The sequence below is a fragment of the Labrus bergylta genome, chromosome 9, assembly GCF_963930695.1.
Source record: "Labrus bergylta chromosome 9, fLabBer1.1, whole genome shotgun sequence".
NCBI classification, from domain to species: Eukaryota; Metazoa; Chordata; class Actinopteri; order Labriformes; family Labridae; genus Labrus; species Labrus bergylta.
Window position 1 is genome coordinate 15961509 of NC_089203.1, and position 26545 is coordinate 15988053.

At 40.1% G+C, this 26545-nt stretch overlaps 2 protein-coding genes across 3 annotated transcripts in view; both read left to right on the forward strand.

The window, feature by feature from the left end:
* Window positions 1-3610: 3610 nt before the first annotated feature.
* On the forward strand, window positions 3611-5797 carry LOC136179943 (small integral membrane protein 32-like). The gene is made up of 2 exons (XM_065958699.1): window positions 3611-4309; window positions 4698-5797. Exon 2 carries the CDS (start codon window positions 4732-4734, stop codon window positions 5071-5073), a length of 342 nt encoding a protein of 113 aa, XP_065814771.1. The 5' UTR covers window positions 3611-4309; window positions 4698-4731; the 3' UTR covers window positions 5074-5797.
* Window positions 5798-5934: 137 nt separating this feature from the next.
* The window catches only part of LOC109993034 (protein diaphanous homolog 1), a 78477-nt gene continuing 57866 nt past the window's right edge, over window positions 5935-26545 (forward strand). For both annotated transcript variants that reach the window (XM_065958694.1, XM_065958695.1), the window contains exon 1: window positions 5935-8239. In XM_065958694.1, the coding sequence (XP_065814766.1) occupies window positions 8141-8239 (99 nt within the window). In that variant the 5' untranslated portion in view covers window positions 5935-8140. The remainder of the gene's footprint in view (window positions 8240-26545) is intronic.

Consider the following 26545-nt stretch of genomic DNA (forward strand, 5'->3'; position numbering starts at 1 on the left):
GAGAGTCAGTAAATGCCTCTCCTTTTATCCCTTCCTGAGATGAGCAGCATTTGGTGTTCTGGCGAGATAATCAAGTGACTAATTGTAGAGCGTCTGATTACTGCCAATGGGGGCGTTTGATGCGCTGCCAGGGAGAAATCTTATTTTGCCGCCTGTTTTTTATTGTGGAGGTTAAAGAAGAGGTTGTTAGAAGAAAATGTAGACAATTAAAGAAAATCAGAGAGGGGAGACATTTTTGTGTCTTGGTTTTTGTATGTTTGAGATTCTAGAAATCAGTCACTTCAGTAAATGGAATTGTATTGACAGAAAGGATAAAGGAGTCCAATAGCTGCTTTTGCAGCCTTAAGTGATCATAATGTTTAAGTGTGTGTGGCTTCTGCTTGCCTGTGTAGGAGTGTGTTGATGCATGTGTATTATGTGTGGATAAGTCTGAATGCATGTGTTCTCTCTTTGTCTCTGTCTGCCTCTGTGTATATAAGGAACCATGTGTGGTTTGTGCTTGTCAAATATCTCCACTGTATGTGTGTGTGTGTGTGTACGTGCGTGCGTGCGTGCGTGCGTGCGTGCGTGTGTATGTGTGTGCGTGCGCGTGCGTGCGTGCGTGTGTGTGCATGTGAGAACATGAATCTCAGTATGCTCATTGTGTGTCTCCCTCTGGCATTTGTGTACTGTAATCTAGAGTCTGTCGCTGATGTTGTCACATGCTATCTGTCTGTCTGTCTTTGTTTGCATGTCTGTCCTAGCAAGAATGAGCAGATTGTATCATTGTTTCAAGTTATTGATCATGAATGCTTTGTAGAGCTTTGTTAACATTGTTTCATGAGCCAGCCTGCCAGTGCAGCAGTGAAAAGCAGAGAGCGATAGACTCCACAGACAGTATATTCGGTGGCTGTTGGACTCCTGCCTGTGCAGAGAATGACTCCACTGCTCTGTGGAGCCCAAGCCGAGCAAAGCAGCAAAACAATATGAGTCTTTCATGAAACAAAAATAAACAAAATTCTGTAGACTCAAGTAATATTGTCTCTATAAGGAATTATGAATAAAAGTTAAGGAGGGCACTTTCGCAGATTGCCTCCTCTTCTGTTTGTGCTCTTTCCTTCACTCTCACTTCACCTGATATAATGTGAGCCGTCTGAAACTAAATGAAGTAAAACATGACTTTGAGTTTTTTTAAGGAAACATTTCAAAACCTTGATGCTTTCCCCAATGGAAGTAAAGAAAATGAGAGTAATATAATATCAACAACTCAGGAGACCCAATTCTCCAGTTAGCTGACAGTGCAGAGCAGTGCTTTTATGTGTGTTTTTATCATCATGTGTGTGTGTGTGTGCGTGTTTGTGTGTGTGTGTGTGTGTGTGAGTGTGTGTGTGTGTGAGTGTGTGAGTGTGTGTGTGTGTGTGTGTGTGTGTGTGTGTGTGTGTGTGTGTGTGTGTGTGTGTGTGTGTGTGTGTGTGTGTGTGTGTAAATGACATAGAGAGAGAGAGTCATGTGGATAGGATAATGTGTGTAGGCTACACATACATAATCCCTGTTGACTTGCATGGTCTGCCATTTGCTTTGGTTATGTCTCATCAGCAGGAAAATTAAGCTTCTTCAAAGCAGCTCTCTTTTTTTTATCATCTTGTGAAACACACATGAAACTGAATCGTAGAACTGTATTATCAACCCAGAAAAAAAAAAAAACGAAGAATAAGAGCATGAATCCAAAAACGTTTCTTGTTTATCTCAAGTCGAGTGTCCAGCGCTTCCAGGATGAGTTTTTCATTTTTTATTTTTTTTTAATGGATTAAAAGGATTAAAAAAATAAAGTAGAGAAAGAAGAGGGAAAAGAAGGGAAGAAAAAAGACATGAGCAGTAGAGAGAGTAACAGGCGACAACACAGAAAACATGGAAGAGTCGTGAGATAATTAGAGAAGCAAAGCCGACACAAAAATAGGACCCAAAGGAAGGTAATTGGGAGAAATAACCAGGGATGTGTATGTTTGGCTCCTGTTGATATGTTAGTGAATGACCCTTAAAAAAGAACAACGAATAAAAGAGGCCATTGACTTATGTGACAAAATTCCTCGACACCATTGATGCTTCTGGTTCTGACCCTTAATAGAGACTATATATGGTGGAGCAGAATTACAATTCCCTCATCAAAATGTCATCGCTGTGGGTTACAGCTAATGGAAAAAAAAAGAGATAACTCTCACAATTGGTCACAGAGCAAAGCACCAGTCAACATATAGGCCTATATATCACACCCTTCCTTTTTCTTCTTCCTTTTAACTTAACCACCTTTCCCGGTTATGATGTGTGAGGTAGGTCACAGAGGAGTTTTGCAAGTAATCACCGCTTGATGGCAGTCAAACAGATTTTTGGCAAAATGGGTCAGATTTGCTTTGTGTTAGGAGTTTTTCATTTTGCTGGTCTTGCATGTGTGTATTTGTGTAAATGTATGTGTGAGATGGGGATGAGGATAACAGCAAGCCTGTAAGCAAAGCAGTGCAGACCCCAAAAAAGCAATAATAAACGCTAATCTCCTTAACCGTCACAATTATTGCTGTCCCCCATGTATGTAAACAAGGCCTTTGGCTAGGTTTAGATTTCCCATGAGACATTGCACATTTCCCCAAACTCTGGTCCACTTTTAGCCTTTTTATTGTCGAAAACTAAGTTGATGTGGGACACCAGAATGCTGCTAGCCATTTGTCTTTTTTATTTGGGGACTAGTTTGCCTCAACCGTTTATTGTCTGTTTGTGTTTGTGCATGTAGCATCAAAGTCACTTTCCCAATTTGCGGATGTTTGTTGTATTTTTGCTGCAGTCTGCGTTAGTGAGTGAGTGAGTGTGTGTGTGTGTGTGTGTGTCCCTCTGTCCTTGTTCTGTAAGCCTGCCAGCCTCTCTATTGTGACAGAACAGGTGCAGATGAATATGAAACAGACCGGCAAAGCTTTTAGGGTCTAGTCCTTTTGTATGCACGCTCATGTCCGAACTATCATGTCAGAGCAAACTGGCTTCCAGTCTCCATCTTTAGCAGCTTCTTTTTAGTGTCAAGCACCAATGTCAAAGCTATTTCACAGAGAGCAAACACAATACAATGTTCTGTGTACACACACACACACACACACACACACACACACACACACACACACACACACACACACACACACACACACACACACACACACACACTAAAGTCAGATATTTTAGGTAAACGGTTTTTAGTTATTTTGTATATATTTGTTTTCTTTAAGAAGAGGATCTGCAGCACTTGGAATAAGTCAGACACTTACACCCAGACATGGGCCACCTGATAAACTTTCTCTAAAATGTTAAATGTATCACCTGAGTTTCTTACACACACTCACCAATCTCACACCGTTTTCCTGTTTTCTGCTCACCCCAGTGTGATACATTCCCCACTTTGGCCCTGAAATGGCTTATTTGAATGAGTGAATGAGTCATTTCTTTGAAAGAAAGAAAGAAAGAAAGATATATAGATAGATAGATAGATAGATAGATAGATAGATAGGAGATTCTCTTGTGACTCTCCCTTTACACATATCTGTCCTTTGACGTGCCTCCAGCGCCCTCCTTCCCCTCTCCTGATCTGCAACGCTCTCTCTCTCTCTCTCCCTCTCTCTCTCTTCCCTTTGCTCCGTGATACGCACGCAATCCAGGACACAATTGGAAGTCGTTTAAGACCCGAGGTGCTGCCGTGTTTTGTCCTCCATTAATCCATCCTTTCGTCTCCTTTTAGTCACACTGGATCAATAGTCCCACGCGGGCAGGCTGCTGGTAGCATCTCACTAGCGCGTATCGACCCTCTTCCGGATAAAAGAACCACCATAGCTGCGCCCTGTACGCACAGGGAAAGGCGATCTTGCTTTAGTTGCTGCGCACCACGACGCACGAGAGGACATGTGTGCGCACCAGCGATCGTTGTCAAACTTCACCACCTCTGACAGACCTTAAAGTCATCTGGATATCGCAACAGAAGGCTACAAACACAGCCGGTGTTGTGGGCAGGACGATCTGGATTTAAACGCCAACAAGTGGAATTTGGTTCTTTCACTGGTACTCTGATCCGGGCTCACGCATGTGTTTGGCCGGGTGGGTGTAGTGTGTCAGGAGACACTGCGTTAATATCCCACAACGCGACGAATGGTCTGTAGGCTCAGATTCGGGGATACCGACCCGCCGCTGCTCCACAGCGCGTCCTCGGGGCTTGAGAGGACAGAGCTAGGGGCGCTGAGGAATGCAGAGCCGGGATTGTGTCTTCTCCAGCTCACCTGCGGAAACCTTCGCAGCGCACACCAAAGTAAGTCATTTCTTCAACTCAAACTATGTGCATTGGTTTTTTTTAACGTTGACGTGAGGCTCCACAAAGAGCAAAATCTCAAGGTCCAATTACAGGAATCTATAGTTTGTAGCCAGTGACCAAAGTCTTCTTGTTTCATTTTCTATGAGGGAATTTCTACTGCATGACAGGCACGCACAGTATGGGTACACGTTATCGGTGACACTGGAGTTTCTCATTGACCTTGTCAGACATCCGCGTGATGTGATAATGCATACTCTTAAAGCCTGATCCTAAAATGTTTCCCAGTGGAACCTCTCCTGGTTCTTGTTCATCAGTTTCCCCCCAAACTGAACCAGTAACACGCTGTCAGTATACATAACCTTCTCCGTGTCTTTTCATTCTGCAGCCGACCCACGCAACCGGTGAGCCTGCTGTGCGCGATGCTGAGGCAGATCCTCCTCAACTCCACCGACTCCTCAGATTTCGACCTGGTGCTCATGGCCCAGTCCTCCACGCACGCCCCCGCCTCCCTGAACGCCTCCCACGGCGGCTCTGTGAGCGTGGCCGCCCTTCTGAGACCCACCACGGCGCGGGGGGGAGGGGGGCTCCGGGAGGGCGAGCTCCACAAACCGGACTTGATCACCTATATAGTCATGTGCCTGCTGCTTTTCCTCTTAGTGCTGCTCATTGTGTTCTTCATCAACTGCCAGCTCCGGAACTCTTTCTTCGCCTCCATGCCATATGACAGGTCACTGAGAGAGGCCCGGACCTCCTACAAGTAGGCAAGACCACCAGGATTAACCTCTGGGACTATGGGGTATAGGCACACTCCTGTGGTGGGTTTCAGGACAAACTGTTCCCCCGGAACTGCTTCTTCTGCTACACGTACAAGACATGAATCTGTTGCCTTTGAGAGCTTTCTTGGACACCTTGGATGCTGTCATGGAAATCCCAACAGAACCTAAAATCATTAGTCAGTACCCAGAATTACATCATTTGGCCCAATTTCCCTTCAAAGGTCCACAGCCCCCTCCCAAAAAATATCACTTCAGTCAATATGGAGGCATTTTAGGAGATGTAAGGCGGGCATTGGCCTACTTTTGTGTAGAAAGAAAACAGTACAAATGCATTTTTTTTCCCCTAATGTAAGTTTTTTTTTGTTGCAATTGATAAGTAGAATGTGAAACAATTCATCACCCCATGCCATGGCACTGCATCCTATAAATAAATGGTTTATTTCCTCTGTGGTATTAACTCCCAACCATGTTTTAGTAGTTTCTTACAGATTTGACCTGAAACTTGGAGATTGTTCCTAAAGTCGTAATATTTCACTCTAAGAAGAATCTGTTTTTCTGTACCCTGAAGGTCATCTATGTTAACATAGAGAGGAGCCTACAGTAATTTCTGCATTTTGTAGGCTGTGAATTAGTTGTCTTGTCCACCATTGTAAAGTGCTTAAACAATAGACTGCAGGCCTATATCGTCTCATAAAGATTTTCAAATGTACTCGGAAGTCTTTTTTTTTCTATATCTGTCCACCCCTATTCATGAATAGCGGTGCTGCAGCTGCTGATGTCAACTGTTAATCATTTGGTGCGCGCCGAACAGGTAGTTTTTATGAGTGCCACTGGGCCGGGGGCCTTATCCTGCACTTTTACTTTTAATTAACCTCTCCCCCACTATTTATGGCGCCAATATCCCGGAGACTAAAGACTCGAGTTTTATGAAGAGTCCTGTGCGATAAACTGTAACTGTAGTCAGTCCCAGTACCACCGGTTATACGCAAATCCTCCCCAATCTTGTTGTTGGAAACATCTCTCACATACCGAGACAGATAGACGAGCCTATCTCTGTAATCCTTATGTCTGCGTATGTGGGCATTCTTGTGCGCATGTAAGAGTCTAAGAATTCCTGTGAATTTCAATTGGTGCACCTAAATGTTTCAAACAAGGGGTTAAGTTCCACTAGGGCGATGTCGTCGCCATCTGTGGTGATTATTTAAAATTATTTTCAGGATGAGAGGCGTCACATCTGCCTGCAGGGTGGGTCAAATCATGACTGGCCAATACCGTCTTTACATTGTGCATTTTTAATTAGTCAGCAAATACCTATATTCACAGAAGTCTTTTAAAAGTAAGAGAACAAATTACAGAAGAATACAACACAGTTGTTTCTTACTGGTAAATTAAGTTTTGTCATGCAACATTGGGTCTGCATGCCACCGCTTGGTGGCGCCCCGTGTCTGATTATTTGTTTGCACGGTCAAAGCATACAGAGTGCCTAAGCCACATGTTGTAACATCCCATGAATCACCTTAATAAAATAGCATATCAAACACCAGAGTGAAGCACTTCTTGTTCTTTACAAGGAGGGGAGTTATGACAGACAAACACATGTGAGCATTCATCACATGCAGCCTATAATAATGATTCGGATGATGTGCAACATTTGCACTTTTGGGACTTTTCTAAATAATAAAAAATATTTTCGGACTTCTAAAATGAAAATAATGTCTTGTCTAATATCGAGATGTGAACTTGGAGCCTGAGGGTGAACGTTTTCTGCTCAATCCAAATGTAGAAGTCAACGAAACAGGAATGTGCATGTGTCATAGAAGATCTTTGTAATGTTGTATCTCTACACATAAATAGTGGCATAAGCTGCACGACTGATCACACGAATCTATTGCAGGCTGTTCTTCATTTGAAAAATGCTTAATGCACATCAGAAAATGGGAGAGGAAGAGTTGGCGATTCTTCAGATTGAAACTCTTTCTCCTAATGCCCCTGAACCGTATTCTCTATTTAAATTGTAAATTAAAGTAAAGTAAATTAACCTAATTGGCTACTGTTGAATTTCGCTGCCTGGTTACACTACTCTCCTCATTTAATTTCCAACAGATCATCCAACTATTTTTCTTCCCTTTATAGTGGAATTAAAAGAAAAAAAACGGAATAATGACACAGCAGGGTTACATCACTGTTTGTAAAATTAAACTAAAGACAGACACTGATGATGTTGTGGAAGCACAGACACTCCTGAAGCTGAGTGCTGACAGCGTCTCGATCAAATCCTCTCAGGTGTAACAACAGAGCGCGCGCGCAGGCTCCTCCCCCACCTCGCTCTGTCCGGACTGTCAGAAGAACAGGAAGACTCCTCTACCCCCCCGCTATAGACCCGAGCTTTCTCTGCTGTCACTCAGGGGTTAAAAAAGTTTACTAAACTCGTAAGAATCATGGAAACTAATTTGAGAGGATACGCAGGTCATAGTCATCCGTAACACCAACTCGCCCACCGTGTTGTCGCCGAAAACTGCATGTGGAAGTGGGGACGGCGAACTTCTTTTCTCTTCTCGGGACTACACAAACTATAGCCTGACAAGTTAGCCTAGCTGAGCTAACCTTAGCACACAGTTGGTATCGTTTACTTTTCGGACTTGTAACCTAATTCACATGGATAAAGCTTCGATTCTTGTGACTCGCGGGTAGTAGAAGACAAAAGTCCAAATGGGCATTTTCCTTAAAAGCAACAGGTTGTTTTTGAACTTTTCGTCGTGAGGACCTACGTTTTGTGCTTTGAATTTCCCTCCTTCAGTCATAACAGACAGGCGAGTTTAGCGAGGGTTTCGCTCCCTGTTTGGCTCTCTACCAAATCATTAGCAACACTGTGCTAATTGTGGCTAGTTAGCCACAGCAGTAGCGCAGGCCCAAGGGAATTAACTGTTGTTACTTTCGCAAGCTAAAGGAAACGCCTGTCCGAGTACTGCAGCTTTTGTTTTACCGGGGACTTTTACCGCCACACAGGTTTAGTTTGACACGCTGCTCGAGGAAAACGGATTAGTTTACAACTATGGATCCCCACACAGGGAACTCTGCTTCAGCTGCTGGTCCAAAGAAGGACAAGAAAGCGAAGAAGAACTATGAGGATGGAGATGGGAAAAAGAAATTTGTGAGTATCCCACAGTTGTATTCATGATCCGTTTGTTTACTTGGGTTCAAAAGTGTTGAATCTAACTTTAAAGATGGTTACATTTCTTCCTCGGAAAGTTTTCTTTTAAACTTTAGCCTGAGTTGCATATATCATATATCAAACTGTATTGTGGGCTCATGTTTTTTTTGTATGGGTGAGATATGTATGTATATATGTGTTGTGTGTTTGTATGTATGCTGGAACACCTACATTTCCCTGCTGGGATGAATAAAGTATATCTTATCTTATCTTATCTTATCTTATTTAAGTGAAGCTACAAAGTAACTTACTGCCCTTATACCTGTTATTACCTTTAACCCCTATAAAGCTGTTCACCAGCCGCCCAGTGTGACCAGTCAAATTAATTGTCAACACATGAGTAAAAAACTGACTCTCCCAATTTTTTCAACAAACACTGACATTATAAACCCATAATTATACTGTCCTCCTGAGATATTACAATCGCAAAAGGCCATAAATACTGATCTAAATGTTCAACCAGAACCTGGTGGCTGTTAAAAAAAAACAAAACTATTAGATGTGTGTGTGCGTGTGAAATTAATGAGCTCAATTTTCTTTTGCAAGGTGTGGCACTCTTGACACATTGAATTTTCTCAGGGTGACTTAGTTGTGATGACATCATGCAGTATCTACCTGGCTGTTAGCTCATGTAGTCCAAAGAGGTGAGTCTGGGAGCAGAGCAGTAAGAGTCACCCGAAGTGATGCTTGTCATCAGCCAGTCAAGCTGTTGCGTAATTGAACTCCTTGGCCACATCTAGCAACGGCTGAAAACTGATATTGAACACAAAGACAAACAGTAACCAGAGGATGCACAAAACACACACGTGTGAGCCAGGGTAAACAATTCCTCCACACAAACATGAACGCATGCTTAATTTCAGAGTTTACAAAATACACTCTCCAAAGCAACCCTGTTAGTTTTTGTCTCGCTGAAAACATGTGGTTACACAATAGAACTGTCTTTTCAGTTTCTCTTTTTTCATTCCTTTCTTTATTAATGGATAACTTTTTTTATTATTAGTACCACGTTATGAACCAAATAGTATGTGTAATAAGGATTTGCAAGAGGCTATTACTCTTTGAAAGTTAAGGTCTGCGATAAATAACCTAGTCAATTAAGATTAAATAATAGTAGCCCACTTTTTAAATGATCAATACATTGTTTCAGTCATTTCAGTGACTAAAATGTTAAATATATGCTGGCATCTACTTATGCTGTCTTGTTTGGCTTTTGTTTTGAAAAATGTAATGTTTATTGTAAAATAGTCTTTAGTTAACTCAATTTAGTTGCACACCTAATAGTCATGGTCTTGATGGAAAAAAAGAAAAACACATTTGTGCAGTTCGTCTACTCTAGCATCCAGGCAGTACACTGGAGAAGTGATAAGCTGTCAAAGTTATACAGTACTGGAAATGTAAGCTCTTTATCAGCCTTTGGAAATAAAAGACCAAAATAGATGGAAATGAAGCAAGTATTGAGAGAGGTATTACAAAGTATGCACAGGTTTAGTTAGGGATATTAAGAAAAATGAGGCACAAATAGAAACCAGTTGTGCAATTTTCCACAAGACACTAAATACACAATTCTGTATTTTAGTGTATGTGCATGTCTGTGTTGACCTTATATTAATGTATGCCCTTGACTTCATTACACCAGTAACTTTGAAATACTAACCCTCCTGGCGGAATTTTGTCTGACAGCACAGTCTGAGTTCAGAGGGAGTTTAAGGAGTGTAGAAATATGTGCTGTGTACTTGATCTATATGGCATGACTTTGCCCCTCTAACTATCTTGTCTATTGGATTAACCTATCTATGACTTCATCACTGTCCCCTTTCACCTTGTTCAAACATACCAATGCTGATGAGATATATACCACTCATGACGTGTGTGTGTGTGGAGTCAAGTCAGTGTGTGTAGAATACCAAACCAAAATACATCCTTGTGAGAATCTTTTTGTCTTTTTAGGACTGAATGAAGCAGTGTGGTTGGATTATTTGGACAGTTGACTCTTGTTCTTGAGCTTGTCACAGCAAACACTTCTGAAGTAGTGTGTTGTGGGAAAAAGCTGCTGAAGGGCCACTTCAACTCATACATAAACTATTGAATTTATGAAAGATGGACATTTTGGACATCAGCAAAACAAGAAAAAAAAAATTACCCTTGTAATATTTACTATAGCTCTACCCCCCACTAACATGCTGCTCCCCAAATGATCCCCTGCTGTGTATAAGCATGTCTGCAAGCCTGAGGTTGTGTTAGGGCTGGGTATTTTTCACAATCCCACGATACGTATAACGATACTGAGGCCACGATACGATGTATATCGTGATATCATTCGATTTTTGATAATGACCATGTTCTACACAGAATTCAATACCACAGCTGTTCTGTATTGTTGAGAACAACAGCAGAGGCATTTTAAGGGTCCTACAACTTCAAAAACTTCAATTCAGGTCCTCAGAGATACTAGCATTAAAACATTTTAATCCCAGAGAGCTATGGCTTTGGTTTTATTGTGAACTGCACCAAAGGTCAGTTGTCTTTCAAAACTGTCTTCACAGCTTTGCAGCCATATGGATTCTGTAACATCTGCATCCATACATGTATTTGCAAGGAACATATGATGATATATTGCCATATTGATTTTATGAATACAGCCCTAGTCTGTGTGTGTCTCAGTTCAAATCACTGGCTGTGTTTTTTGTGCAAATGTAACTAGTAGTTTTGTTTAACAAGAATGCTTCAAATTATATTTGCTGTTCTTGCAGGTACTTATAGCTTACTTTCTTTGTCTGAAGTTGGTCATAATAGCTGCACACCCTGAGGTACTATCTGTGTTCCCCAGGCAGCAGTCACATAAAAGATCAGCATCCATGAACTCTGTTGACATAAACAAACTGGCTCGACTCAGCAGGCAGGCAGCATGGATTAGCCAGGGATCACTGACTTGGACAGCTGTTTAGGATACAAGGTGAATTGTAGATCACAGATTCCGGCTCTGGGGTATGTTGTTGAGTTTGGCAGGTTATCAGTTTTTTTTAAGGTGGGATGTGTGCTGAAGGTTCTCGGGTATACATAAACATTTTTACTCCTTGATTTGGAATGTGAGTTATCAAGCTGACCAATTAGAAGTTTTTGGACTGATTTGTTTAAGTTGATGTTGTTGTTCCAGGATTTATAGAAGATTGTTTCATTTTTCTCAGAGCCTGATTGGTTATTAAATAGTTACGACACTCATTATTGCTCTTTTTATCAATTTGATAGTGGGACGGGTTGGAGACACTAACATATAATAGAACTTTCCTTGTGTCACAGAATGTTGTCCATTACATAACATTTCCCTCTGATTAGAGCGCTGACAGTAATGTCATTTTTAAAAATCCACAAATTTGCCAGATCACATGAAACATACTGAACATATGTATTTTCTTTTTAGCTTTCAGCATTTATATGTGTTGATGTAGATAAGACCTTTCCCTGGAATATGAAAAGACAGCCCCTTATACTTGACGCCAAACCAAGAGCCCCCACGCAAATGTATATTATGAATATTTTTACTTGCACATGCAGGCAACCTAAACCCAGAAGTTGGATTACTTCCGTTGTTTTAGAAAAATATGAGTGAAAGTGATTTCCTTAACATGTTTGTGACAGTTATGATAAATATATTATGATGTGAAGGGAGAAAATGGTAGGAATGAAACATGTTCAATGGTTCCAATGTTCAAGGGAAGTTTTAATTCTATTCAATTCTGATCTAAAGAGAAACAGAGAAGTGCATGTTAAGCATAAAGTCTTGTGCCTGTGTGAGCCTTTGTGCAGCATTGCACCTACTTCCTGGGGGAACCACCTCAGCAAATGCTTAATTCAAGATAACCTTATGTACTAAGCCAGTCAGGCCATGACTCTTCAGTTGCAGAGTCTGACTCAAGCCGTACAGTTAAGTACAGTAGGTAATGATTTGCTTTGATGTATAGAGGCCTTTTTTGCTTTTTTTTTAATGTATATCTCCTTTATTCCCCAAACATGCACATCCAGGCACACACAGATGCACTCTTTCCTGTTCACTACGTCTCAGGGGAAGAGGAGCATGCTGTGAGCTCAAGAATTGGATGACTGTGTGCCAGCGTGAAACTGGAGTGGTTAATGGACTGCTAGTGGCAGGAGCCTCTTGGCTCAAAGTGAACAGGAGTATTCAGGGAGCAAGACTAAGCAAGGGAAAGCCAGTGAGCTGTCAATGAGCAGCATCTGGGGGAGGCAGAGAGGGAGAGCCAAATTGAGTGAGAGAAAAAAAAGACAGAAAGCAAAGGAACGAGTGGGAAAGAAGCCAGAAAAGAAGATAAGGAGATTAAGGAAGGAATAGAATGCACTCAAGGGGTGGTGCAGTAAGTGACACACCTCCGTCTGTAAATTAACCTCTGTTCAACTTCCCATATGGACCATTTTCTCTCTTTTCTTTGAGAATAACGCATTTAAGATAAATTTACTCTGTTTGTGTCGCTTTATTGGCGATGCGTCTTCAATTTAAGGAAAGATGAATGGTGGTCCGTGTGCCGGCAGAGGTGGGTCTGTGACTGATGTGTGTGAAGTAAGGAAATTGTAGTCCGTTCTTCCAGGTAGTGCTGATGAGTGATGTGACAACAGAATGGGATCGCTACAACCTGGCCTACTGTAGTTGTCGAAATTAGACTGAAATCCGATCCAGATTCCTTTAATGTGATAAAGACACTTGGAATTAAATAATCTGTCCTGGATGAGCATAAAGACTAAATGTGCAGCTCTCTCTGTCTGCTCTCTCCTTATTGTTCTTTACAGTTAAAAAAAGTAACAGCTGTTGGCTCAGCTGTATTTGGTTTGCTGAAGCCTGTTCTGACTGGATGTGAGTGCTAGGTTGTGTAATAAAAGTGCTGGTGACCAATTTGTCAGGGCAGGCACACAAAGGAATGCAGAGTCACTACACAAGTATAATACCATTATTCCCCCTTCACCTGGGTGGGTGTTTATATTTTGTTTTGGCGTTTGGTTTTTGATTACAGTTTAGTTTTAATTTGTTTTTTAACTTGTCTGCAAGGTGTTTCCTGTCCAAAAATTGTGGGTGACACCATGTAGCGCCATCAGCCCCCGTCACTGTATGACAACGTTTTCATGGAGAGCACTTTTCCAAGTACAGTACCTGGTGAATTTGTCATTTCTAACTGCAGGAAGAAAAGTAAAAGGAGAGCAATATGTTAGAAGTTTTCCTGCTTTGCTGCTGTACAGGCATGTCCCACGCAAATATCCAGTTACACATGAATTCTTCATATGAATGATTTTGTCCTAAAATAATAAAGACCTCTATGGAGCTCTCAATGCGTGTCCCGCCTGCAGAGGGATTGTTTATTTGAGACATCTGTGACCGTTAGAGACTCCAGACTGCAGCGTTTTTTAAACTTCACTGACAGACCTGAGAGTCACACAGAGTAACACAAGGCTTCATGATTAAATGTTCCAAATGCACATGCTGTCCTTTTCTCTTGCTACTCTCTTTCGAGTATAATACATAAAAAAAAAAAAAAAAAACAAACAAGTTCAAACGTTATTGCCATAACTTTAGCAGTTACTAAGGTATAAAGAGAAACAAGGAGTTAATAATTACACAATCAGGATCAACAAGTCATGGAATCAGCTCGACATTTTAAAAACAGTTTTTCAGTCCTGAGGATGAAAAGAAAGTTGAAAAACATAAATTATGATAAATACTGGTTAATTGATAATTCTATAAGGTGAGTGTTAGGGAAAGTTTAGGTGAAGAAGTAACTTCTCTCTGTCTTTCATGCTCATCATCAGACTTCATGTGAATGAGAACACTTTAAATCTGCTAGAATGAAATTTGACATTGATGCAGGAAGTAATAGATATTTTTATTATTTACCTTCACAAAAATAAAGGGAAATAGATAAACAATTTTTTGCCAAATTAGTGCAGAAAAATACATCAGAATACAAGATTAAAGGGTTTGAGTCTCAACATTTCTCGGCATCTCAGTCACCGTATTCTGTACCGAAATGTAATGTTAAAAAAACTGGTGTGAGGTGTTTTGGTGTCTTTCTCAGAGTGCTCCTGGCAGCATATGATTTCTCAAAACTAGGATACAGGCTTATCCAGATTTTTGAACTAGGATATAAATGTGGGGGGAAAAATCTGGTCAAAACCAGGATTCTAGTTTCCTGTAAATGCAAACACTTGGAATTTGTGTGGGAATCCTCCTTCATTATAAGTGCTTGTCTTGTAGGCCTTTCTGATGATTGATTGTTAGGTTCATAATAATAATAACAAAGTTTATTTATACAGCACCTTTCAAGAGCAGATGTCACAAAGTGCTTCACTAAGAAGATAAAAAACAAACAGGTAGACACAATAGATTAAGCAAAGGCAAGTCTAAATGAATAGGCCTTAAATTGCAGACCCATAATTTACAAACAAACTTGATGAATTTATACTGGTGGTACGATAATATACTGCGCTATTGAGCCACCCTGTATCCCCTCGGTGGGAATTCCTTCACTGAGACAGCCCTAGTTGCATGGTTCAACTCCTGATCCTGACACCATTTGATGCCATGTCTTCCCTCACTCTCTCTCTGTCTTATAAAAAAAAGCCAAAAAACAAAGCCAAAGAAAAATCTTAAAAATAGTTTTTACGAGACACCAGATGTTATTTTTGTTCTGCTGTGCTAACAATTATGTCAACAGGGAAGCATGACGTTGAACTACTGTTAGAAGAAAAGAATATCAATGCACAACTCTCCCTTGTTCATGTCACAAGGTGAAGTTGATTGTTTTTGTGTGACTTGCGTTCTTTTGCATACATCATATTTTGTGATCCTTGTTCAGAGATGCACTTCCAAAAATGTTTTGTGGTTTTTGTTTAGTGTGGTGTTGTGAGGCCGTAGACCGAATTCTGTTTCTGCATGTCATTCTTTGTCATGTTTATTTTCAACAAGTCTGTGAAGACTTAAACAAATGCTCGTTTGCATACTGGCCGGAGCTGTTGAATTTTTACCACAGCTATTTTTACTAACCCTGATATTTGTCTGTGGCCTTCATTTGCAGTAAATTCTGTTAAATTGAATTTACCAGTTGTGTTTTACTTGTTTTGTTTTATTACGTATTTGACTTAAAATAAAGTGCCACCTCAGTTCATTCATTGTGCTGGAGTTACAAAAATGTTGCTTCCTCATTCAGCCTTTGTCTGTTCCTCCGCGAAAAAAATGTGAGAAACTGAAGCAGCATGTGAATGTTGTGTTCAGACAACTCCAACCTTCACACACTCATTTTGCCAACTGTTAAACATAGTTCTGGTTATTTTCTTTCTAGTTGCATGTGTGTACAGTACATGCATGGGTCTGTGCAGCAACACACACACCACATACACTCACAATAAGATATGACAGTGTTTCCACCACGTGTTTTTTATTTCTCAAATACTGAGGGCTGTGTCAGGAAGTTGTGCAAAAATAGTGAACAGGATGCTTCCTTATTGATGCCTATAATTATGCTTTTTCTGCCTTTCCATCTATTGTGCAGGGAGGTACCAATGGACTAGTAAATATGTTTACATACATTCAAACAGCCTGCTTGCACTCCTCTGGAAGCCTGGATGTTTCAGTGGCCTTGTTAATTTTAAAAGATAGAGCTAGATTAAGTCATTTGAGCCAAATGAGTGTCTGTATTTGCATTTCTGCATTTCAGTCTTTTAGTTTGATCATAAGTGGACCAGTCTGACAGTCAGAAATCTGACTATGTTGCGAAGGTTTGCGTAAACTTATGCTGTAGAAAATGGTTGACTGAGGTATCTGTGATATGGAGCTTCTTCAGCCATCGGACAGTTGAATAGCTTCCTAGCTCCCTCCACCCACACCTTTCCAGGCAGGATTGGGGGGCCTGTAACCTTATTATCTTAAGAAACTGTCCACTGCTTTGAAAAATAACAGCCAGGCAGATTTGAGAAGTCCGCTATTCAGTATAAAAGCTCTTGGAATGTTTTTTTGGTACTTTGTGTACCTTCAAATTAATACTTTCATGGCATCAGTTACTTTTAGGATGGAGAGCATCTCAGTGTTACCCCCACTCCGAAAGAAAGGCACAAAAACGTTTATGGCATTAACGTTATTTTGTTGCACTCATTGTTTTTTCAGCAGAGCGTGAGCGCTTTCATTTCACAGTCCTGAGCAAAGTGTCTGCTCTGCTTGCATGTTCCTACCAAGGGAGAGTGACACATCCTTTACTGTTTGTCTCTCGGCAGGATATGAATTTTGGCTGAGTCTCTTAGATGAAGAAGTTCCACCTGTTTCCTTTTTCTTGTACCAAATTCGACTTCCTTTGAAGACACTTGGCTGAAACATTTATGATACTGAGACCGCTTTTGTTGAACCACTGACTTTTAATATTTTAATTGACAAATGCAAGTGAAGCATGCTGCTACTCTAGTGCAAATGTGATATGGATGGTGTAGACCAATACTTCAATTGTTCACAACACTGTCATTCTGTTCAAAAAAAATTCCCTGTTTTTGTTGATCTGGATGGATTATTATTTGTTTATATTGAAGATTCAGATAGTAAGTCATACTAGTGTATAATGGTTAAAAAAACTAATGCATGGTGATAAGGATAATGACTCGTTCATTGTATGACCTTAAAATAGTGAATTTGGTCCTTTAGCCATGCTCTTTCATGTCATTCTTTATTCTTGTTTTGACAACAGAGTTTGCTTGTAAGCAACTTGTTGGATCAGCAGGCCTGCAGACTGATCCTGCAAAGATATGAATGCTCTTGAAGGAGCAAGTCACCTGTGTTGTGTATTGGGGGGGTTTAGGAAGGATTATAATGTCAGTTCTCCTCTATGACACTCCTCAGTCTCCCCTTGGCAGATTACAGCTAATCTCAGACTGCTACGTGTATCTCAACACCATGACTGTCATCAGCGCGGGTCTACGTGCTGTCACGGTTGAGTGAACAGAGGATAGCAGTCTGTGCCTGTTGCTAAGAATGGAGCAAGATGTTAAACCTTTGAAGGCTGTGAAAGAAATGTAGCTGCCATTCACACATGCACACCCTGCTGTTGTCTTGGCTTGTCAGGAAACTAAACTTAACCGGAAACCTCTCTTTACTTTACATTATAAATTAATGGTGTGTGAGCTTAGGTATATAGCAGATACTTTGGATACCCATAGTCAAGTTTTACTATCACAGAGCTATGGCATACTAAAGGCAACATTAGAAAAAAGGTTAAATATTGATAAATCCTAAATAAAGCAAAGGAATATTTGATGTTCTATTTAAAATAGCTTTGTTTCTTTAGTGTTTTTTGTGAACATACATGTAGCTCCACAACACATCATGAAAAACCTAATACTAATATTGGCTTGGGAAAATTCTGTGGGGTATGATAGGAAATAAGAATATTGTATATCGGTTAAATACAACATACTTTGGGCAAAATAGAAAATGAAAAAAAATATTTCTCAATTGACTAAACAGGAGAGTGAAACGTCTTTCTAACATTTATTTAACCTGGAAAAACCTCACAGATTGAGAATCTAATTTACAAGAGTGTCCTTTCCAAGACAGGCATTAGCACAAAAAAGACATTCTGCTCTGCTGAAGTACAACAAGTGCACATACATTACTTAACTTTCATTAATAAAGTATTTTGTGCCTTTCTGTTGGAAGGGCAGCGGTTTACTTTGGAGTGGCGGGGAAACACTGCACACTCAATGCTTCTGTGCCTGATTCAGTAGAAGGATGTTCTCATCAGTAGGAACAGTCAATGGTGCACACATATATCAACCAAGTCTCTGTGCGCCGGTACAGTGGACTGAGTATTCGTTTGTATGAGGGAGGTAATGAGAATGTGTGAGTGGGTCACACTTACATTGTTCATGTTAATATGGAGGTCAAAGTTTGATATTCTCATAGACCTACAATAGCTCTGTGTGTCGGGTATTTGACCAGAAAGTGTGCTGATAAATGCTTTACTCTACTTATTCTTAGACAAGAGAGCTGCACAGTAGGGCTGGGAATTTTAGGTTGTCTCAAGATTTGATAAAATTTTGATTTAATACATACTTCAGTATCTACTCCATTTGGCATTCTACTGAGTTGAAGAGCTAGTCTTAGCACTTTGCAGGGAGTTACTGATTAGACCCCCCCGCCAAAAAAAAAAGGATTTTTGTAAGTTATGAATCTATTTAAAATCTCCCAAAATTAGAATCTCGATTTTTACATGAATCATTTTTTTTTCGCATCTCTACTGCACAGTATATTGTTTATTTATCCCCATGGAATTCAAAGATGCAATTGAATGGGTGATGATGGGTTTGCAATCTAGAGACGCTACTATAAGGCATTTAATGGTACGATCAAAGTCTCTCAGAGTTTTCATGAAAACTCTTGAGAGACTTTGATTGTACCATTATCCCGATTTTTATGCATGAATTAATTTCACAATGTTACTGTCTAAAATCATGTGAACTTTCTTTTTAAATGTTAATTTAATTTATTGCCGCCCTTTGAAAGAGAAATAACAGTAATCAAATAAAACAGTACAAAATTATAAAATAAACAAAAATGGTGACATTAATGACATTTCCCCTTAAATCTGAATGTTGCAGAGGGCGGGGCGAAGTGATCCCCCCTTATTATCGTCTTCGGAGGTAGTAACAGAGGAGTTACAGAGGCAAGACGGGATCCTGCTGAGGGAGCATAGTGCTGTGTGTGGGTAGATCCTCCGAAACGATGTGAACTCACAGACAGGGACACCAATGTTACGCCATTGTGGAATCAATGAATTTACAAAGACATGATGACAGCTGAGCTTAGTTACGACACTTTTGTGGAAGAAGCAGTCTAAGAAGGGTTATTGACTCTGACAGCCACAGCCGTTTACCCATATAGCAAGTAGCGCTAATGCTTTTTTCCTCCTTTGTTTCTCATAATGTGGTAAGCATTTTCTTCTTTAGTTTTTGATGCAATAAGAATGTGGTTGGCAAACAGCTTTCTGATGGTCTACAACCATTACATGCAGCTAATGCTGCAGCTAACAGACTTTGAATTACATGGAAAACACACTAAAGAGCATATAAAACCAGAAGAAGCATAATATGACCCCTTTAAGATAAATAAATAAAATAGTTAAGTATTTGAAAAATCCTAACCCATGCCTATTTAAAACAAAGTATTTGAATTATTATTATTAATATAAGGTAGACACCATTGACCCCAAGGGGGAACTTTTCCCAATGTTGAGGATAACCTGAAGTGTTATTGTCATCAACTTCTATCCATGCCTATTTTGTATTCTTCTATTTTTTTATGTGTAGTGCTGTGTAGTGATGGTGATACTGCAGATGCTGCATAGAGTTTAATGTGTTTGACACTGGAGCTGTAACTTGTTCTAGCAGGTTTTGTAGACCTTTGCGTCAGTCTTGGTGTTCCTGAAATGCCCCCACAATGCTGACTTCACTGGTTTCTTCGTTGGACACAAAGTTCTGTTGCTTGATCCCCCTGCCACAGTAAAGTTAATTAAGCGTAGCTTCTGTGTCTCTTGATAAGAACGGGGCATTAACATGGTGACCACAGTTGTCACTTTGTTTCTATTCCATGCAGGTAGCTTCATATAGGTAATGTACCGCTGGCTCCTTTTTTCAGAGAGTGAGAACACCCAGTGTAGCGGAGCCTTTATTTCTATATAAATGTGACTTTTTAAAGATTTAACTGCTGCATCCCCAGTGTAATGTCAAGCAAATTAACTGAAACACATCCTGCTGCCACTGTTTTAGCTGCTTGATGCAAAATGAAAAACACAAACTCTTAACATTTTTCTTTTGTCATTATGATTTACAGTTATGTCAAAATATAAAAATACAAAGACAAAATCTGTCTTACCTCAAATTTTAAGGGTGACCCCTTTGCCAGAGTACACAGTTTACTAACCGCTGTGCATGCCAATTTGGTGTCACTTGCCTGTTAACAAAATGAGGTGACTTTTCAGTACCTGTATTTTGGTTGTCAGTGACGTCTCCTCCTGGTGCTGTGTAACACTGTGGCTACATAAATGTGTTGGTGACGGAGTGAATGAGCCACGGATTGTTATAGTTTACTGGTCATGCCTGCAGTGCACAATCAGAGTGGGATTGTAGAAAGTCAGTTAAGATATTTTCTGTGGCTTCAAAATGTTACTGTAGCAACGCTGTTCACCAGTATTTGTATACATCTATTTACATGGTAAGAAATGACATGTAAGTTATCCAACTGCAACATATTATTTGTTAGTGTATAAAGAAACACGACGCTTCAGCTGAACTTTCTGTACTTGCTCTCTGTACACCTGTTAGTGACAGAGCTGGAGTTGTTGGCAGAAGCCTGAACGAGTTGTTGAGAAAGTGTTGGTGTGTGGGGTTGTTTTGTTTAAAGAAAATATACTTCAAGTACGCTAATAATATATATATATTTTTTTCATTTAAGGCCAGTTAATGAAGCCACTTCATGCATCAGCTTATTAACAATTTCACACTAAATAAAGAACTGAAACACTCTAGACTTTCTTTCAATAAATGCATGACATGCAGAAAAACACAGCCAACCCCCTCATGCGAAGGCTGTGCTTTTAGCCTTAGAGATTCAGATCTTCTTCCTTTAATCGTCTCTTAGGGCTTTCACACAAGTCACAAGTCTCCGGAAAAACTCAGGATATTTCCCAGAGGAGCTCTTTCGCTAAGACTTCACCCTTGAGTTTCTCCTGCCAGACCCCAAGTATTTTTTCCGCAGCAAGTCCGAGTGGGATGATGTGAGAATGCGCAAGATATTATCCTGAGGATTCACCTCGATCCAATAGGAAGGGGAGTGACGCTTCTATACTGTGACTGCTGCATGGTGTATAGTGTCTGCACGCGACCACTACGATCTCAGAGCACGTAATTAAACGGCTGCATTATGTTTTCTGTTCGTCAGTATGTTGTTCTCCGCTCTTTTGTGGATGTTGTCATTCTGTTGGACTACACATAGCACAAAGGAAAATATTGTAATTATAACGTCGTGTAGCAGACTCTGTTGCTTCATCTGCTACTTCTTTGTTGTTGTTTTTAACGCCACGTCTTACCTCAGGAGACCCCCCCTCCCGTCTGACAGGGAAGGTCTCCAGCTGTGAGGAGCATATGTGAACAGCCAGGTCGGGAGAATCTCCGGAGCACTCCTCCGGAAATGATCTAGATATTTTCCAGAGTGCATATGTGAAAACGGCTTCTGTGAGTGTTCCTGTGAAACCCATTGGTAAAATCCTACTACTCCAAATTATAGGCTTAGCCGGTAGACTGGTGCTATTTAATCTCCCTGTCCCTTTGTTTTCTTCACACAACTTTGTACGGTTGTTGCTGTGTGAAAATGATTCTTTGTTGTTATATTTGTTCTCTTGGGTATTTGGCAAACCCCTTGATTTTGCTCTCCCAGAAGCAGACAACTTTAGGCTTTGTTTATTTGACTTTTTATTAAAATGTGATTATCAAAGCTTGTTCAGTCAGTTTTTGGAAATAGAGAGGGACAGTGACACAAAAAAGACATGGCAACACTGTGACCTTCCTTGTTTGAAGTAGAGTTAGGTGGGGTGGGTTGGTTGGGTTTTGTGTCTTCATTTACAACAGTAGACCAAAGACAAGGGGCGGTCATGCAGATAACATGCCCCACTTGGACAGACATCCAACAATAATCTCTCCTCACACATGAGCATTCACACTCAGATGCAACTTCAGTCAGTGGGTTTGAAAAAAGTAGTAGGGAGAAGTTGTGATGTAAAAGAACTGGATGATGTCTAATTCAGTGTGGAGTAAAAAGGAGGAGACAGAAACCTGTTGACCTCATGGTCTTGAGCTGATTTCACTCAAGCACAGAACTATGGGTGTAAATCACCAGTAGCATAATTATATGATATTAAATCAATTCTTTGGACGATGCAATATTTGCAGATAGTTACTAAGTCTGCCACTATACATTTTAGATTCAGGGGCCTGCCATTGATTTCAGATGATATCATATACCCATTTAACAAAATCAGTTATATTTCACCTAAAGGCATTATATGATCAATTTTAAAGCACCAATTTGTGCCTTTTATGCACCATAATATAATCTTGATCCAGTCTTGTGTCCTCGAGTTGCTGTCCTGCAGAGATTACCTCAAGCAGAACACACTCTTAGTTTGATGACTAAAATTCTCAGATAATGCTTTCTTTGAAATATATTTGGCAGGAAATGAACAATTAGAACTGTGAAAATGTATTTTCATTTTATGGGGACTTTAACTTTGAACCCCAGTGAACAAACAGAATTGTGTTTCTGTGAAATGTCAGGGTTGTTGGTAATTTCCTGCTCGGGCTAAATACACAGGAAACTTGTCAGCAGTCTCTGGGCGTGCCTGCCCATGAACTACTACTTCCCCTTTAGTGAGATCATACTTGCAATGAGTAAGTAGCCATGGAAACCATATAAGCAAAATGAACATAGACTGGTTAACATGATGACTCACACACACACACACACACACACACACACACACACACACACACACACGCACACACACATGCACACACACACAGTTTATTGTATAATCTTAAACAGTGTTTTCTCTATCATTTATTTGGTGGTCAGATGTTTTTGAATAAGGAATCAGGACTTCCAGATTCAGCAGGAATAATCTTCATTTGTCCACACTTCCATAACCGTCCTTCTTCACCTTTTCTCTACTGCTACACTCGACTGTCCTCACAACACAACTTCGTCCATTGTAACAGACAGGTCGTTTGATTTTAGGCTATAATTTCATGGTTCATTTACATTTGAGTGGTGCAGACTAAAGGCTCTAAGGGTAAGAGCATCTTCTTGAAGATTTTACCTTCTAAATTCCAAATGATAATGTAATGTACCTCTGTCATGCTGGAAATAATCGTTATCCTTTTCAAAGACTTGTGACATATTCCCTATTGGGACTTGTGCTCTCTTTTTACAACCGTAAACAGTTAACGCTGAAGAGTGAATCAAAGACTTATAAAAAGACTGACCATAACACCTCCAGTCCATTCATTTATTCATTCACTTCTCATTACAACATACCATTTGTACAGGTAAAACTTGAAAAGCTTTTTGTTTGAATGATTTATAACCTTTACATTTTCTTTTTTTGGGCTAATCAGTCACTCCCTGCTTAGTGCTAAGGCTAGCTCTTTCACTCAGTAGAAAGCCAAAACCAGTCTCTCAGATGACTGGAGTAGATCCTGAAGTATTAAATTCATAAATAGATGGATCCATGAATCCAGAATCCTTTTGAATTTGAAAATCGATTCTGAATCGAATCGTGACCCCAAGAAAAAAAACGATTTTATATAAATGGTTGTTATCTTCAGGAAAATAATAAAGGATACAATATTGATCTAGTGCAGTAATGAAGTGCTATTCACTGAATTTGTCAATGTACGTAACACCCTAAAGCCTGGCTCACACTGTAGGATAATTGGGCCGATTTGAGCTACGATTCTTCCTACCCGATAATCGCAGGGTTGCTCCCGACTCAAGGCTTCTTGGACCCGATTATCTGCTCAGATTATCTCAGTGTTACCACTGTGAGTGGTACAAAGATCCAATCTTAACGTCCCTGATCTGCCCTTTATTTCAAACATGTTTGATATTTAGAATTTAAAATCTTGATGTTTACATCATGAAGGGGTCCGGCAGAAGTTGTGTGTAACTACAATATAATCACCAGAGACAAGGGAGGACTGCAGTCACTTTACTTTTCTGTACAGGTCATTCGTGCAGCACTTTTCTGAAACTTGTATCCATATAGCTACAATTGTATCATCTTTCTATATCCTACAACAAGTTCCACTTCCTTCTCTTTCACCAACCGTCGTCCTTTGTTTTTTTCAAATGAAACTTTATTAACAATTGTCAACGCTCCGTCCCGATTTCAGTCGTACAGTGTGAGCATGTCAATCGCAAGGTCTGGTCGGGCGTCGCAAACGATTCAGTCGTACAGTGTGAGCTGACATGCCACCCCGACTTTTATACAATCGGGGTAAAGTCACACAGTGTGAGCCAGGCTTAAGACAAATGCAATACATGTCACAATATGCGTCAATGTAAATATCCCATTTGCATTATTTGTCACAAAATCGTATTTTGCACCTGTGGTGGTGCAAAAATGTACCTAGATTGAATACATTTTGAATGATTATCTGACAGGTCTGTGGCTACTTCTCTTCTTTACCTGTCAAAGTGAAAACTCTTCTTTCTCCCTGTCTGTATTTACTGAGCTCTAATTTGTACTAACAATTACGTAATCTCTCTCACTACTCACAGGACCTAGACCTCACTACTGTCACATGCCAAATTAAGATCTGCTGATTTTGTAGTCTGGTAACCTGTCTGGTTTTTGAGGCGTGTGTGTGGGTGGTTTGAAAAGGATTTTGGCATTGCAGGGGGTTCTTCTTCAGAAAGTGATAAAGTGTTACTGGGTGATATGGCCTAAATTTGATATCGCAATATTTTTTTGCCTAATGTCGATATTCGATATGACTCGATATTTATCGTATTAAAGTTTATAAATGTAGCCTGTAAGACTGAATCTCCACTGTATAAAAAAAAAAGATCACTGGCCCGACCATTGTAACCACTGGCCCAGGAACATTACTTTTGATAACAGTCACCAATTTACTCTTGAACCATTCTGATGCAAGATTAAATTACAACTTTTATTCAATTAATTGAGCTCTAGTTATAAAAATATTGTGTATTTTTATAATGTCATGTTTATTCACCATGCTGGTAACTGTAAGAGTCTACTTAATCTGACTGATATTTATGAGGCTGTGATAGAGCTGGAATTGTTATGATCACCTTTCTCTCCTTCTTTCTTCTCTGTGAGAAACTCTTCATCCTTAGATCTTTAGGAGGTCTCTTAAGGGCTAAGATGATTTGTGAAATAACTTTTATCTTTACCAGGAGATAGTCTTTAACTTTAATGGGAAATTTAGCTGCAGCGTGTTCCAGCTCCTCCAGCTGTCTGCCACTGTGGGTGAAACTTTTCTCCCTTCTGTTTTCGTCACGCCCTGCTGTCACTCTCGACTCTTCCGGCGATTTTTTTTTACCGTTGAATGCTGATTTTAGCCTGGCTTTTGTCAGGATATGATGGTTTTAATGTTTTAGTAGAGAAAACCTGCGCTAAAATCTGTGCGCGAGTGTAGCGAGCATGCTTGCGGGAGGGACAGCAGTGAAGCTACCAGCTGAACGTGCAATCAGCTGGACTCTGTCAATCATTCATCCGGGCCAGCGGGCCAGTTATAATGTCGAGCCCTGCGTTATGTGCCCTTTTTTTGGAAGTAATTCGGCCTCGCTCTCATCTTTCTCTTTCTCCTCCATGTTGGTCGCTTACAAGAGCTACTCAGTGGCCTGAGTGGAGTCTCCTCCGCCCCTTTGTCTCCGCGCAACAAGCGCTACCGCGGAAATCTCGCGGAGCAACGAAATATCGCGAGAGAAGTAGTTTAAAAAGTAAAATCGATGTTCCCTTTTACTTTTAAGCATTAATTAAATATCGATCGAATCGAGCGTCACGATATAAGCGGTAATAAGTGCTTGACTCTTGTTTTCCTATTTTTGACGTATCCATCTAAAACTGTAAGGTTCATTCTTTTCTCTCTTAAGATTGCTAATCATCTAAGTTGTAGATTTAACTTTTAAAACAGGTGTAGAGAAATCAGGATGCTGTAATTCAGATTTTTGCTTCATTTGGTTTCTAAATATAAAAAGTCACTGTTACTGTGACAAAAGTGGCGGCATATATGGTCAGTGGCAAACCTCAGTTATTTTCTGGATGCGTTATCTTTTTATTTGTTCAACTTTATGACTTGTTTTTCCCACACTTATCATTCACCAGTATCTTGGTATGCATCCACACAGGATATGCAGATGGTTTTGTCAACTGTGATGTCATGTAGTTGAGGTATGGCCTTGCACACTAATGCCTGTGTGTTGATTGTTTTTTAGTTTTCGGTTGATGTAGCTGAAGCATATATTCATGCAGAATCCATGTTGGTATCTTACTTCTGTGTATAGTAGGATGAAAAACTATAGGAGGAGTAGGGAATAAAAATGAATGAATAAATAATCTTGTAATTATTTTACGAAGCTGTTCCTCCATCATTGGATGTAAGCTTTATTGTGGAAAACTATTATCT

Coding starts and splice junctions, on each gene's coding strand:
- LOC136179943 (XM_065958699.1), top strand. CDS start 4,732: ATGCTGAGGCAGATCCTCCTCAACTCCACCGACTCCTCAGATTTCGAC.